General features: G+C 39.4%; 1 protein-coding gene across 1 annotated transcript; it reads left to right on the forward strand.

Annotated features, from left to right (window-relative positions):
- Nucleotides 1-6231, forward strand: LOC134364154 (zinc finger protein 709-like). The gene is made up of 2 exons (XM_063080065.1): nucleotides 1-122; nucleotides 2300-6231. The coding sequence occupies exons 1-2, from the start codon at nucleotides 89-91 to the stop codon at nucleotides 5158-5160; spliced, it is 2895 nt and encodes a 964-aa protein (XP_062936135.1). The 5' UTR covers nucleotides 1-88; the 3' UTR covers nucleotides 5161-6231.
- Nucleotides 6232-17341: the final 11110 nt, after the last annotated feature.

Below are 17341 nucleotides of genomic sequence, written 5' to 3' on the forward strand. Positions count from 1 at the left end.
GGTATCATTTGAGGATGTGGCTGTGGACTTCACCTGGGAGGAGTGGCAGGACTTGAATGATGCTCAAAGGACTTTGTATAGGGATGTGATGCTGGAGACCTACAGCAACTTGGTGTCACTGAGTGAGTAAAACTCCCCAGTAACTTTCAATAAAGTTTCTTTTTTGTTCATAAATATAGGTGCCATTTATATGGTTTCATGCTGTTTTGGTAAGATTACATTTCTTGATAGTGTGCTCTCACAAGGTTCAAATTGGCCTCTTTATTGCACAGTGTCTAAAGCTGAGCTCTTACCATTCTTTCAAGGATCAGACTTAGCAGTTTTACAAAGTCCTACATTACTTCCCATTAACAGAACACTGCATTAACCAAAGCTAAGGTGATTGCGAAGGTAGAAGGAGCAGAACCATGGGCAATAGAAGAATGCCCAAACCAGATCATGCAAGATTTGTCAGTACATACATTGAAGAAGCCAAGAAAAGTAAAGCTCATTAGATGTTGGTAGTGCTCAGCTGTTTCTAGCAATTTCCCCCACATGTCCTAGACTTGAGGATGGCTCATCTGCAATCCTGTATTACACAATTTCCAAGGTGGGGTGTCCCATGTACATCCCGATATTTTATTTTGCTGAATCTGTTTGTTATGTACCCAAAATCTAATTCCTACATTTCTTTTTTCACATTTACTTTTCCTATTTGCTTTCTTAACATTTTCAGTTGTGCTTGTGTCTTCAATTCTCATGTACATTTTTTTCATGCTGTATCTGTTTGTTTTCTGTTGTTTCTGACAGAATATGTGCAACTGGGTAATTTATTTTTTTAAAAAAATCTTTTTCGGGCCGGCCCCGTGGCGCACTTGGGAGAGTGCGGCGCGTGGGAGCGCAGCGGCGCTCCCGCCGCGGGTTCGGATCCTATATAGGAATGGCCGGTGAGCTCACTGGCTGAGCACAGTGCGGGCGACACCAAGCCAAGGGTTGCTATCCCCTTACCAGTCACAAAAAGACAAAAAAAAAAAAATAAAAATCTTTTTCTTACAAGTCTGTTTTGGAGGCTCAGCATTCCAAGTTTATGGGGTTGCATCTGGTGAGGGCCTTTGTTCTGGTGGAGACTCTTCACATAGTCCCAAAGTAGTGCAGGGTATCACATAGCAATTCACTAAGAAAATAGGAAAAGAAGTACAGCAGTGAGCCTTGTACCACCACGCAAAAATCATGAAGTTGAGGATAAACCTGCATGGGAGAATGGAAAGGGGTGGTCATTGATTTTGAAGGAAAACCAGGAGATTCTTGGTGCCAAGGCCATGTGAACTAAGGGTTTCATGTCAAGGGTATAAGCTTGTTGGTTGGGAATGGAGTTCAAAGTTAGCATTTTTCTGTTTTATCTGTGGAAATGATTCAGAAAACAAGCTAAAATGAGAAATGTGCAGTAGACTCTTTATGAGAATAGAAGACCACTAAAATTTCACTGCACAAAACAAAAGCTTTTACAAGAAATGAATTATCAATTGGTGTTCTATGTACCAGAAATTGGTACTAGAATACAAGTCAATTTGAAGAGTTAAAAACATATTTCAAAGATAGTGAGAACAGCCTTGGCTGCAGAACCAAATATTTTGGAACAGAAGTGGGTGTCTAGGGTGGAGAACTGATGTTGCCTTTATTGTAATAGTTTATGAGAGGCAGAGGAAGTCAGTTTAAATGAAAAACCTGGAGGAAGCGATCTTTATCTAGAGTGGAGAAAATGATATTTTATTCTTTGAGAAATGTCCACATTCCTATAGCTATTTTCTAAGGGAGGAGTGTAAAGCATATCAACATAAATGCAAAATCCTTATCCTCAGCCATGTTCCTGCATGTGATTAAAAATTGGCTCACTTCTGTACCTGAAAGTAGCTGACAAAAGAAAACCTAGGCATCTTCATAGTTAAATAATGAGAAAACAGCAGCAGGAGAGACACATTGTTGTAAAAATGAAACAGAAAATGGTGTAAAGAAATGAAAGGTGCTTAGTTGAAAACTACAAGTAGGCAGAAAATAAAAATTCTTAACATAAGTTTACTAATAAATTAAAATTTAAAAATGAACACAGAAGGAAAGATAAATATAACATTAGAAAATATATTAGTACAATATTATATTGCCAGTAAGAAAAAATTCCATAAGCTCATAAAACCAACATCCATTATTGATTTTTTTATAAAATCTTTTGTTGCTAGGATTGGAAGGCACTTCTGTACCTTTACTTGAGCAAAGAGATGTACTTATGTGTGGTTCATTATTAGTTATTTTTTTCTCATTTCAGATGTCCAGATAGATGATGACCTCATGGAGAGGAACCAAGAAACTCATGGTAGATGGTGGCAGCAAATTGTAATCACCAACAGCAACACATCAGTTGAGGAGAGAGTTGTGTTAGGAAAATCATTTTATTTGAATTCATATCATGTTTTAAATCTCATTATAAATAATGGGGACTATTGTGGAAAGGGACATGAAGAGTTTTACATATGTCAGAATGCACTTCTTCCTAGAGATCCAGAGATGCCTGCTGCAGAGAAACCTGATGACCATCATATAATTGGAGAATTGCCCAGACATCATGAGCATCTTTGTCGGTATCCCAGTATTCAAACAGGGAAGCAGCCTTTAGAGTACAGTAGAAAAGGGAAATCCTCCAACACAGAGGCAATAGTATTTACACATAAAAAGATTCATATGGATGAGACCACCTATAAGTATAATGAATATGGGAAAGGCTGTAGTAAGACAGCTGTCATTGCCCAAAAAATAAATCAGGTAGCAAGGAAAACTGTTCAACATGCTATATGTGGGAAAATGTTCTATAAAACATCTGAACTCACTAAACATCAGTTTATGCACACAGGAGAGAAACACCATAAATATGCTGAATGTGAGAAATCTTTTCTTAATAAATTATACCTTACCTCACATCAGAGACCACCTACACAAGAAAAGCTTTATGGTTGTAATGAACATGAGACTTTTTGTCAGAAGTCAGACCTTACAATTAATCAGAGAACTCACACAGGAGAAATGTACTATGGAAGTGTTAACTGTGGAAAGAGCTTCTGTGAGAATTCACTCCTCAGCCATCCTGAGAGAATTCATGCAAGTAAAATACCAGATAGATGTAATGACTGTACAAAATTTTTCTACCATGAGTCGGCCCTCACTCTATATCAGACAATTCACACACATGAGAAACCATATGAATGTAGAGAATGTGGAGAATCTTTTAACCATAAGTCACACATCACACATCAGAGACCTCACACAGGTGAGAACCCTTATGAACATCAAGAATGTGGAAAAGCTTTTAGAGAAATGTCAGACCTCTGCAGGCGTGAGGGAACTCACACAGGTGAGAAACCATATGAATATGAAGACTGTGGAAAAGCTTTTAGGCAAAAGTCAAATATCAGCATTCAACAGAGAACTCACACAGGTGAGAAACCATATGAATGCAAAGAATGTGGAAAAGCTTTTAATCACATGGGAGAGTTCAGCAGGCATGAGAGAACACATACAGATGAGAAACCATATGAATGTAAAGAATGTGGAAAAGCTTTTAGGCAAAAGTCATGCCTCAGCATTCATCAGAGAACTCACACAGGTGAGAAACCATATGAATGTAAAGACTGTGGAAAAGCTTTTAGCCAAAAGTCAAACCTCAGCATTCATCAGAGAACTCACACAGGCGAGAAACCATATGAATGCAAAGAATGTGGAAAAGCTTTTAGCCGCAAGTCATACTTTCGCATTCATCAGAGAACTCACACAGGTGAGAAACCATATAAATGTAAAGACTGTGGAAAAGCTTTTAGCCAAAAGCCAAACTTCAGCATTCATCAGAGAACTCACCTGGGTGAGAAACCATATGAATGCAAACAATGTGGAAAAGCTTTTAACCACACAGAGGACTTCAGCAGGCATGAGAGAACACATACAGGTGAGAAACCATATGAATGTAAAGAATGTGGAAAAGCTTTCAGCCGAAAGTCACACTTCAGCATTCACCAGAGAACTCACACAGGTAAAAAAATATATGAATGTAAAGACTGCGGAAAAGCTTTTAGCCACAAAGGAGACCTCAGCAGGCATGAGAGAACACATACAGGTGAGAAACCATATGAATGCAAAGAATGTGGAAAAGCTTTTAGTCAAAAGTCACACTTCAGCATTCACCAGAGAACTCACACAGGTGACAAACCATATGAGTGTAAAGACTGTGGAAAAGCTTTTAGCCAAAAGTCGTACTTGAGCATTCATCAGAGAAGTCACACAGGTGACAAACCATATGAATGTAAAGACTGTGGAAAAGCTTTTAACCACAATGGAGACCTCAGCAGGCATGAGAGAACACATACAGGTGAGAAACCATATGAATGCAAAGAATGTGGAAAAGCTTTTAGCCAAAAGTCTTATTTCAGCATACATCAGAGAAGTCACACAGGTGAGAAACAATATGAATGTAAAGAATGTGGAAAAGCTTTTAGGCAAAAGTCATACCTCAGCATTCATCAGAGAATTCACACAGGTGAGAAACCATATGAGTGTGAAGACTGTGGGAAAGCTTTTAACTACAAGGGAGACCTCAGGAGGCATGAGAGAACACATACAAGTGAGAAACCATATGAATGTAAAGAATGTGGAAAAGCTTTTAGGGAAAAGTCATACCTCAGCAGTCATCAGAAAAGTCACACAGGTGAGAAACCATATGCATGCAAAGAATGTGGAAAAGCTTTTAACCGAAAGTCAAACCTCACCAGTCATCAGAAAAGTCACACAGGTGAGAAAGTATACGAATATAAAGACTGTGGCAAAGGTTTTAACCAGAAAGTAGACCTCAGCATTCATCAGAGAAATCACACAGGTGAGAAACCATATGAATGTAGAGAATGTGGAAAAACTTTTAACCGAAACTCAAACCTCAGCAGGCATCAGAAAAGTCACACAGGTGCAAAACTGTATGAACGTAAAGAATGTGGCAAAGCTTTTAACCACATGGGAAACCTCTGCAAGCATGAGATAACTCATACAGTTGAGAAACCTTATGAATGTAAAGAATGTGGAAAAGCTTTTAGGCAAAAGTCATACTTCAACATTCATCAGAGAGCTCATACAGTTGAGAAACCATGTTAATGTGAAGAATGTGGAAAAGCTTTTAATCAAAAGGTAGACCTCAGAAGGCATGAGAGAACTCACAAAGGTGAGAAACCATATGAATGCAAAAGATGTAGAAAAGCTTTTAACCAAAAGTTACACCTCAGCAGCCATCAAAGAATTGGCATAAGTGAGAAACCATGTGAATGTGAGGAATGTGGTAAAACAGTTTACTGGAACTCACTATAATAGACATGAACAAATTCAAACATGCGAAAATCCCAATTAACATAATGACTGTGGGAGAAGGTTTTGCCATAAATCACATCACCTTTCATCAGAGAACTCACATCGAGAAGAGGCCCTATAAGTGCACAGCTGCCCCTTGGTATTGGAGGTTGGTTCCAGGAACCCTTGTTGATGAAAACTTGCAAATGATGAAGCCCCTTTTATAAATGGTGTACTGTTTCAATATTACCTATGAAGTTTTTTCTGTGTCCTTTACATCTGGAGTACAATATTTATATTACTGAATACAGAAGGAACTCCTTGTAAATCATTGTTATACTGTATTGTTTTTTACTTGTATAATAGTTTTATTTTTTTCTTTTGGTTTTTATAAGTAGTAGAATCAGCAGATGTGCAACCCTCAAGATATAGAAGAGGGTGAATAATTGTGAAAATATCTTTTTTCAGCAGTTACAGGGCTGGCTATAGTTAGCATATTGTTTAGAGCATGTTGCTGATAACACCTGTACTGGCCAGCCACTGGGGAAAAAAAAAAAAAGTAAAAAGAATTCACACTGTAGCAGGTGTGAGATAATTTACATGGGGAAATTCTGCATGGATTAAACTGGGTATGTATTTTCTAAAAACACCTTTTTTTCTCTTGTACACTTACCTGCAATCTCAGCTTTTAATTCTATGTTGAACCATGTAATTTAGCTCTGTTCAGGGAAGTATGGATATAGGTGATAAACATTACTTCCAGGCCAGGCAATAAAAAAATGTTCATGCGTTTGTCCCTGATTTCTCATTCTGTGGGACTGAAGGAAAGATGACTCCTAGGGTAGAGTCAGGGGCCATAGGTGGGAGAAATTCACCATAATTGAAGACAGACTGAATTGAAACCATAGTTCTTTCCAGCTCTATCCCCAAATCCTCTATTCATACTTTATGTAAGAAATGCTTACTATGGTTTGCCATTTCATGTGTGATCTCTGTGTTACAACACAAGTAGCCCATGGTGCTAACTGATTTTATGAGCTTCCCAAGAGACGCTACCAGTTCTTGAAATGAGAATGTTCACACAGAAGAGAAACCTATATTGTCACCTTTTACACCCAAGTCTGCTTATGGGAAAATTCAATTACAGGGGGAAACAGTGCAATAAATATGGAACATCTTACCAGACAGGGACTCCTCATTGAACAGTGACAATAAGTTTATCTTCACCAATATCTAATGTGTCAAATCTTTCAACATAACTTTCATCTTTATATATCAGATAATTTGAAATGAAAACTTTATGTAATGTGAATACAAATTTTCAAATAGTATTGATAAGTGTAGAATCAAAACTATTTTAAAAGTTTTGACCATGGGCTGGCCCCGTGGCACACTTGGGAGAGTGCGGTGCTCCGAGCCGCCATGGGTTCGGATCCTATATAGGGATGGCCGGTGCACTCACTGGCTGAGCGCGGTGCGGGCAACACCAAGCCAAGGGTTGCGATCCCCTTACCAGTCACAAAAAGGATGAGCAAAAAAAAAAGTTTTGATTTTGACTATCTAACAACAGTTAGATACGAGTTGTGATATTTCCTGCCATTTTTGTTGTCATAACTGGAAGTTAAAAGGTCTAGTGGAAAGAAGCCAGAGATGCTGCTACACTGCACAAAACACAGCCCCAAGTATGCTGAACTTATGCTTATAAGTATTTGTTTAAAATTTATCTTGAGGAAAGAAGCCAGCCCAACTACAGATAGGAGAAACTTACGCATAGGATAATAGTGTGACTTACATCAGAATTTATTATCCTATTCATTGTTACAAATCATACTTATTCTTTATGTCCCTTAGCCAATCTCTATCCTTCCTCTTCCCCTCTCCCTTCTAATCACCACAGATTTTTTCTCTCCATCTGATCAACTGGTCCTCTGTTGGTTTGTTGCCTAAATGATCTGTCCAGTACTGAGACAGATGTGATCGAGTCCTCTCCCATTATCATAAGTCAGATGCTTCTTTTACTCTGAAGTGTGCTTTGTGGAGAGAGTGTGGGTGTGTGTGTGTGTGTGTGTGACCACTGGTTCCTCTCCTTGTGTCAATGCAGTTTAGAATCTGGCATACCATCTGTAGAGTGGCCAAGACTTGCTGTAAAGCCTAGCTTTTGCAGTAACCAAGGCAATTGTGGTGGCCGTGTGGGCTACCTGCATGAAATTGGTGTTTTTGGCGTGGTTGTGTCTGGGTTCAGCCTCCCCTGACTCCATGCCTTAGTACCCAGGTGTGGCCCAAGTTGGTGCAGGTGGTTTTCCTAGTTCCAGCTGGGTTCGTTTTCCCCCAGCTCCAGACCTCCAGACCCTGGCAGAGCAGCTGCTTGCCTAGTTTTGGCTGTGTTCAGCTTCCCCTGGCTCCATGCCTCATTCTAAGATGTTGTGGAGCAGTTGGCAAGGAAAAGGGGAGGTGAAGTAAGGTGGGTAGAGGAGGAATGAGGTGGAACATGATTGAAACCCATGGCCTCCCTCATTCCTTCAGGGGAGGCTAGGGGGCTTCTAGCAGTGGCTGGGTTGTCACTGGGCTGGTTGCAGATGTTAGGGGGTGTGACTCAAGCCCTCAGCCCCCAAATGCCCCAGCTCAGGAACCTGGGGTGCTTCCTACAGCACCTCACTGGTTGTCACTGGGCTGGTTTTGATGTCCACAGAACATGGCTGAGGCCGTTGTCTCCCCATTGCTCCAGCTTGGGAGACCAGGGCACTTTCTGTGCTGGCATGATGGTCATCACTGGGCTGGTTGCAGGTGTTAGTGGGTGTGGCCAAGGCCCTTGGCCCTCCATCATCCGAGCTTGGGATCCCAGGACACTACCAGCAGTTCCTTGGTGGTCATCACTGGGCTCATGGATTCAGAGGGAGCAGGGCTGAAGCCCTTGCCTTCTCCACAGCCCTGGCTTGGGAGCCCAGGGTGCTTCCTGCAGCAGCTTGGTGGTTATCACTGGGCTCATTATGGATGTTTGGGTGGTGGTGGCTGAGACCCTTGATCCCCCACAGCCCCATATCAGGATCCTAGGGGTGCTTCCTGCAGTGGCTTGTTGGATGCAGATTTAGGGGTGTGTGGCTGAGGCCCTTGGCCCCTCAGTGCCCTGGCTCAGGGGCCCAGGATGCTTCCTGTGGAGCCTCAGTGGTCACTGCTGAGCTGGTTGTGGATGTTGGGTGGGCATGGCTGAGGCCCTCAGCCCTCCCACCTCCCTGGCTTGGGAGCCCAGGGGCCTCCAGTCTTAGATTTTATAGGTGTTCTTTGGTGTTGTTAGACCCTTACTAGTTAAGATCAAACTTTGATCTGTGGATATTTTGTTTTTTCTTTCACTTCTGTGTTGGATTATTTGCTGTTCCCACCACTTAAACTCTGCATGGAAATTTTTTGTCCTTTGCTTCTAAAATGGAGGAAGTTTCTGTGAGGACCACCACTTGAGCCCTGTGGCTTAACTAAGTTGCTGCTTTACTACTGATTCCCTGGGGAAGGCTTTCTGTACAGATCATGTTTTAATGGATGACCTTGTATGTACTTCCTGGTCTCGTGAAGTCTGGTACACCTGGGTTGTGTGGAAACTCTGGTCTGGGCCTGAGTCTTTTCAGCAAACTGCAACCCCAGCAATTCTATATTCCTTACCTGTCTACAATGAGTGATCCTCTGCTGATTGGAGAGCAGATCTGTCTATGCTGTGCACCAATGTTCCCCTGGTGGGCCCATCTGCTCAACTGCCCACACTCCAAACACTTCCCATAGGACAGGCCATGCACCAGTCCCTTGTCATGACTCATGGGCCTCTGAGTGGTTACTTTATTCTGTTGTCCATGGCCCCTCACTCCTATATGGGTCCACGGAAACCCTGTCTGGTCTTGCTGGCCTGGGGGCCACTAAGTCCCTCTTCTCCCCTTCCACTTTCAAGCAACTTCATACAAAGGGCACAGCTGTGGCTTTTCACATCTCTTGCTCCGTGTGTTCACCTGCTCCAGCCTTAAAGTGGCTGGAGTTCAAAATAGTAGGAGTGATCCTTTCTTTCTGTCGTCCTGGCTTCTCCTGCCTTCATGAATTCCATAGGTCTCTCCTCTTCACCTGAGCTCTAGCAGCCCCAGCTTGGCTGTCATTGCTTTTTAATGGTTGTAAACTGGTTGATTTGCCCAACAGAGTGATGCTGGGGACCATCTATTTTGCCATCTTGACTGGAAGACTTACCTCAGAATTTTTTACATTAAATGCCACTTCTTTGTATTTTGTTAAATTTATTGTCTAAAGTACTGTGCTTCTTACTTTATTCCTACTCTCCTATTGTAGGTAAATTTGCATGTACAAAACTCTTAAGTAAATGTAATTTTTTCTAATGTTTGAAGCTAACACAGCCATTGAGTAGGCGGAATAGAAATACTTCCATGAGAATACACAGATCAGGCACATAACTGTTTAGAGATTAAATCTGCAATCATTTAAACTGCTATAAACAGTAGTATTTATTGTATTCTATTTCGTGAGAAGTAGTGTCTGGAAGGGAGATGTATCATTTATTCCTATTCCTCATTTTTTTAAATGGACCATATAATAGATATGATTGTGTGTACCATGTGCTCTGTACTTCAGGAATATCTTGTGTTTACATCTGCAGTGATGGAGTGCTATGTTTGTACCTTGCCACTAAGAGGGGCAACAGAATAAATCCCAGTTGCACTTGTGTATTGCCTTGTGCGTGGTTCTTTTTATACATCGGTCTGCAGACCTAGCAATAGCCCCAGAGCCTGTTTTCACTTAAGGAGCCTCCTGGAGTCAGCAGTGGCCCCTTCTCTGTCCTCAGAACCCTAGTGAGGGGAGGAAACACAAGCCCCAAGGATGGGTAAAAGTAAGGCAAAATGGGATCCAGCATAGAACCTGAGGTGTGGCTGAATGCAGGTGTTGCAGGGCCCTGTTGGACACAGGTGACTTCCACTTGTCACTGTTCTGTCCCCAAATCTAGTACCAGTGGGCAAAAACTACAGCACCAGTGTTTCTTTATCATTATCCATCCACTCTGTATTATTTTCTTTTTTCTGTTCTTTAGGGGTTTAAATTTTCTATCTTTCTCTTGTTTTTTTAGTTGGAAGTTTAGCTTTTTGATTTTGGATCTTTTCAAAGTGTAGATATTTACAGCTATAAATTTTATTCTAACCCATTTATGAGTTTTGGTATGTCATGGTTTTGTTTTCAGTCTCAAAATGTTTCTAATTTTTTGTGTGTGACCTTATGACTTACTGGCTGTTTAGAGTTTGTTGTTTAATTTCCACATAATTGTGACCTACTGAAATATCCTTCAGTTTATCATTTTCAATTTAGATCTATTGTAGTCAGAAAACATACTTTCTGTGATTTCAATCCTCGCATCTATTGAGGATATTTTATGGCCTAGCAAATGGTGTTTTCTGGGATCCTTCCATGTGCACTTGAACAGAATGCATTCTGTTGTTGGGTGGTGTGTTGTACGTATATATATATCTGTAAAGTCAAGTTGCTTTATAATGTTGTCCAGGACTCCTCTACCATTGTCAGTGCTTTGCCTAGTTCTTCTGTCCATTAGTGAAAGTTGCCCTGGCCATCTCCCAATATTTATATGGAATAGTCTTAACTTCTTTTTTTTCTTAACTTCTTCCCTAATTATTTTCATTTAATGTTGGGTTCCTGTATTTGACATATGTGTATCTATAACTGTCATGATGTTCTCATGACGAACACGTTTGTCATTATAAAGTGTCCCTCTTTAATCCCACTAACGTTTCTGTTTTAGTATTTATTTTGTCTAATATTAGCATGGCCAGCCAGTGTAGTTGTCTTTGGGTTCTGTTTACATTGCATATCTTTTGCCATCCATTAACTTTCAACCTATTTATATCTTTGAATTTAAAGTGTTTTTCCTGTGCACAATATTTGGTTTTTTCTAGTTGGTATTTTTAAAAAATTCATTTGAGCAATTCCTGCCTTTTAAATTATTTTATTTTATTTTAATTGACAGATTATAACTTTATATGTCCATGAGTTACAAAGTGATTTTTCAACACGTGTACATTGTGAAATGATAAAATCAGACTGATTAACATTTGTTACATCACATACTTATTATTTCATGGTGAGAATATTTAAAATCCACTGTTAGCAACTTTGAAATGTACAATGCATTACTCTTAGCTATATTCACCATGCTGTGTAGTACATCACCAGAACTTATTCCTCCTGCCAAATTAAAACTTTGTACCATTTAAACAACATGTCCACATTTACCTTTGACCCCCATCCTAACCCTCAGCTTCTGGTAACCTCCATTCTATTTTCTGTTTCTCTTAGTTTGACTTTTTCATAGACTACATATAGCTAAAATTATGTGGTATTTGTTTTTTTGTGCCTGGTTTATTTTACTTAACATGATATCCTCTAGATTCAGCCATCTTGTCACGATTGACAATTTTTTTTCCTAAAGCTGAATAGAATTACATTTTTCATATGCATGATATTTATTTTATCTACTCATTTCTGTAAGTTTTGATATTGAACATTTCTAGTTTTGATGTGTTGCCAATTGTGAATAATGGTGCAATGAACATTGGAATGGTGACATCTCTGACAAATAGATTTCAGTTCATTTGCATATATACTCAGAAGTGGAGTTTTTAGATCTATGGTAAATTTTTAGCTCTTTGAGAAAAATTTATGCTACTTTCCATAATGGTGTTCTAACTTACACTCCTACCTACAGTGTATGAGCGTTCTGTTTTCTTCACATGCTCATAAAGAGTTATCTTTCATCTTTCTGAGAACAGCCATTCTAACAGGTGTGAAGTTTTTCATTGTGGTTTTTAAATTGCATTTCTCAGGATAAATGAAGTTGAAGATTTTTTTCATACTTCTATTGGCCATTTCATTCTTCTTTTGAGAAATGTCTATTCAGGTTCTTTGCTCATTTTTGGAACAGAGTTATTTGGGTTTTTTTTTTGTTGTTATTGTTGTTATCAGGTATTTCTGAGTCTTTTATATGTTTTGGATATTAACCATTTATCAGACATATAGTTTGTGGATATTTACTCTGAGTCTATGGTTGTCTCCTCACTTTGGTAATTGTTGTATCAAAATTTTATGTCTAGCACAGGTGTGATTAACACCACCTCCTACAAAGAAAAATGAGAGGACAAGTATTAATTAGGTTTGTTGCTCAAGGTCTCAGACAGGCTGTAGAATTGATCCACCATGCTGTATTCTATTCTTCCATGGAAACCATGTTCTGCAGTCTGGAAGCCTAGGTGGGCCTCATTAACCACATCATGTCACTGCCCTACCTGGTGTGGGAGCCTGTCCAGAGGAGAAATCTCTGTACTTAATTCAATGTATTTGGGCCCAGGAGGTGCACACCTTGACTCCCTTTATTGGCCTTCACTGGGTTTATGCATATTGGGGAACTTGAAACCTATCTCAAGTGCACAGACTTGAAGACCAGGTTTATCGACTTTCTGCACCTTAAGAATTTTTCACATATTCCTGTCAAAAGTGTCAGTTTTATACCTTGTGCCCATGTGTGGACAAACTACACATAGCCTCAAGTTACATTTGTATTTCTCAGTAAACCAGTGGGAATTACAGCATGAAACTGACTGGCGTTGAATTCCAGCTTGTTCACGCTTTTTCTGCTTTTGCAGTTTTTCACAGTCCAGAGGCCACTGAGCCTCTGGCTTCCCTGTCATTTCTCATATTCTCTTTCAAATGCCCAGTCAGCTTCGTACAAATAGAAGTTGAGTTTACTTTACTATTTTTCCTTGTACAATAGCTTATGACTGATGAAAATCTGTCCTTACCAATGCGACTAATGTCCAGCCTTATATTTCTTGGTGGCTTCCTTTCCCACCTATTCAGGAGCTGAGAAATTTACTTCTGACTTGATTTGGGATAGCAGACATCTCCTGTCATGGACTGAGACCATGCTAAGTGTGTTGAAGCTATGGTGATAAATGTTCCATCCCATCTCCATATTTCTAAGGTCCCTTACAGTTAGGCAGGGTCAGAAGACTAGTTATTGCCAATAAATCACCAACAATAAAGCACAGAAGAACCAATGTCCAACCTGAAACGTGCTCTGGATGATGAAAAGTTCAGAACCAGAAACAGCCTCTGTCCCTGGGTCACTCTGAGCAGCTGTCTGCACCCTTTGTTGACCTGCACAAAAATGTGAGTGAGAAATATGTTCTATTCTTGGCAACCACTGAGATAAGATGATTATTTTAAAATGGAGAACAATACAGTCAAATCTGGTGGGTCTCACAATCTGCTTCAGTTCTCCACACCACACAGAAGGGAGCACGGAGATGTGCTGAGTTGAAATAACAGAAGTGTTGGTTCAGAGAGGTGAGGCCACAGAAATTTGCAGGCAGAGTTCTGGAGAGGAAAGAGCAATGCAGAGAGAAAGAGAAAGAGATATCTTCACATGTGCATATCCTCCAGAGTGTTTGGATAAATGCAGCACCGCATGTGCATTGTGGGGTGGAAGTGGGTGTTGCAGGGGGAAGACCATGATGCTTGCAAAAGATGAAGAGAGCAATAATCGGGACAGTACAGGGGACTGTACTCTCTGTGGGGCTTGGCAATGTTTTGTGTGCCTGGCCAAAATGATAGACGAGGTGCTCCATGTGGGCTGGGCTCTGTCTCCTGCTCTCCATCCAGATGCAGCCCTCTCTTCACCTAGGTCTGTCTGGGTTCAGTGGTCTCCAAATGCCCGCCATTAAAAATTTTGGAGGTGTTGCAAACTGTTGTCATCTCTCCATCACTGTTTCCCTCAGGGCTCCTCCACCGCTAGCTTTAGTCTGCAGGCACAGGGGCCTTCTCCTATCCCTCATTCTCCTGTGTATGTCACTTGCTTCCCTCAAGTTCTGTCAAGATTTCTGGAATATCTATCTTGACCTGTGCTATGAGGACAAGACCTTGTGAGTTTGAAGTTGGCTTTTGCTTGGGCTCCCATCGTTTTCTATGTGAAGGGGCTTGTAAGAGCATTAACAGTTAGGGGCTGCATCAACACATAGAGAAGTTTTTGCAACCACAAGCCAAGGAATACCAGCAGCTATCAGAAGATAGGAAATGCAAGGAATTTTTCTCACCTATGACCTCTGGAGGGAGTGTGGCTGTGACAGCACTTTGATAGTAGTCCAACGACACTGATTTTGGGCTTCCGTCTTTCAGAATTGTGAAAGGATAAATTTCTGCTGTTTTAAGCCATTACATTTGTAATGATTTCTTATAGAAGCAATAAAAATTAGAGTCCCTTGCAGCTTAATTCTTCTATTTGTATCAAGCAGTTGTAGCCAACAATAACTGGTATCTATAAACAGTGATCAGATCTGTTGGTAAAGAAAGCAAAATAGATTTTAAACATAAAACTTCATTAGAGAAAATGAGGAACATTTTATTATGATGAAAGTGCCTATCAGTAAAAAAAGAATAAAATATTTGAAGGCTACTAAAGCAGTGATTAGAAGTAAATTTATACATGTGAATATGTATATTAAAAATGAACAATGATCTAAAATCAACAACCTAAACTTTCACAAAAAGATAATCAAAATAGAAAGGTAAACAGATTTTAAAGTAAGCCTAAGAAAAAAAATAAACTTAAAGTAAGCAATGGAATAGGAAATAAAAACAGGAAAGAATAACAATAACATGAAAAGAAAGTAATAAAAGATTTTTAAAATTTACAAATTTTTAGTCAATCCGAGGCCCCCCCCCAAAAAATGGTGAGACAGAAAGAAGGCTCAAAATACCTAAAATCAAAAGTGAAAAAGTTCGTTATTACCAACCTTGCAAAAATAAAGAAAATATTAGAGAAAAATAATATGAAGGATTGTATGCCAATATGTTAGATAATTTGGACAAAATAGAGAAATTTCTAGAAAGAAACTACAGAAACATTCTCAAGAAAATAATAAATAATCTGAGTAGACCTATTACAAGTTTTTTAATAATAATAAACTACTGGGCCTGCCCCGTGGCTCACTCAGGAGAGTGCGGCACTGGCAGCGCAGTGGCGCTCCCGCCACAGGTTTGGATCCTGTATAGGGATGGCCGGTGCGCTCACTGGCTGAGCGCGGTGTGGACGATACCAAGCCAAGGATTGCGATCCCCTTACCGGTCACACACACACAAAAAAGGGAAATAATAATAATAATAATAATAATAATAATAATAATAATAATAATAATAATAATAATAATAAACTACTATACGCAATAAAAAGTTCATATTCAGAAACTTCACTATTTAGTTCTACCAAACATTGGGAGAAGATTTAATGTAAATGCTCAAACTGCTCAAAAAATAGAAACACAGTAGAGACACTTTTATATTCATTATATGAGGCAGTTTTACTATGATACCAAAAGTACACTGAGATATCACAAAGAAAAACAAATTCAGACCAGTTCATCTTGTAAGTATAGGTAGAAAATCCTTCAAAAACAATACAACCAAATAGAATTCAGCAACATATACACATAATTATCCTCAATGACCTTAAATTCTCAGGAGTAGAAGGTTGGTTAACAGCTAAAAATCATTTAACATAGTATACCGTACCAATACAATAAAAATCAAAACCACACGACCATCTCAATACATGCAGAAAATGAACTTGACAAAATTTAACATCCTTTTATAATGAGAACATTTAACATAGGAATAGAAGGAAACATCAACAACAGAGAAAGCGCATTAAAAGACAAACACTCAAAAAACCCACAGCTAACATCATTCTTCATAGTGAAAGCCAGTATACTTATTTTCTGAGATCAGGAACAATATCAATACATCTACTCTCAAAACATCTTATTGCTGTACTGGATGTGCTGGCCAGGACAATTTGGCAATAGAAATAAATAAAAATCATCTACAATGGAAAGGAAGTACAATCATCTTTATTCACAGATGATATGATCTTGTATCTAGAAAATCATAAGGAATTCACCAACAACTATTAAAACTAATAAATTCATGAAAGTAATAGGAGATCAACGTACAAAAATTAATCAAATTTCTGTATATAAGAAATAAACAGTCCCAAAATAGAATTAAAAAGAAAACAATTCTACATACAATAATATCAAAAGCAAACACAGGTAACTCGGACAAAAAAAGTGTAAACTTGAACAGTGAAACCTACAACACATGACCAGTGTGGAAAGACTTAGGTATCATTCCTGAGCCTCCTGTGCTTGACTCTGAGGACTGTTACCTTAATAGAGAGAAAAAAGGGATTTCATTCATGGACTTTATATTACTAAAATGGGCTCAGGGTGAGTTTTGCCATCCAAATGTGTACTACTGTATGTAGAGCAAGAGCTGGGTCTGGAGCTCACAGACCCCTCAAGCCCATTCACAAACCCTTCACATGCAGGTCTATGAACGAGGTAACTGGGCAAAATGGTGCTTGGAGCCTTTGTTGAAGTTGGAATAGTCTTTATTCAGCACACACAACACTAGTAGCTAAGCAGTACAAAGGAGAAACTCAGAAACTCTACTGGCAAATTCCAAAGAAAAACTGAAACTGAGCAGCTGCCAGCAGAGAAAACATGCTCTGTTGTTAGACAGGAGCTCTCTGCTGCCAACACTGCTTCACAAACTGCAGAACACACAATGGCCATTAACTAAAAAGATACATTGGTGCACATGCACACTAACTCCACCCACACAACTTGCTTACAAGAAATGTTGAGGGAGCCTGATTAAATTATTCTATTTTCCCTACACTGTATCCATTTTTGTGGACAGAAAACTGAGGCCCACTAAAAAAAGGAATGAGAATCTGTATTTTAGAGGATGGAAAATAAACAATATTGGTTGCCCCCGCCAACCCCTGTTAATCATCCTGTATTTAAAGGATCCCCAGATATCGTACCAATAAGTGTTTAGTGCTTTTATTATTAATACTTTTTATTATGGTAAAATATATATAACAAAG

This window comes from Cynocephalus volans, chromosome 15, assembly GCF_027409185.1.
Source record: "Cynocephalus volans isolate mCynVol1 chromosome 15, mCynVol1.pri, whole genome shotgun sequence".
Taxonomy (NCBI): Eukaryota; Metazoa; Chordata; class Mammalia; order Dermoptera; family Cynocephalidae; genus Cynocephalus; species Cynocephalus volans.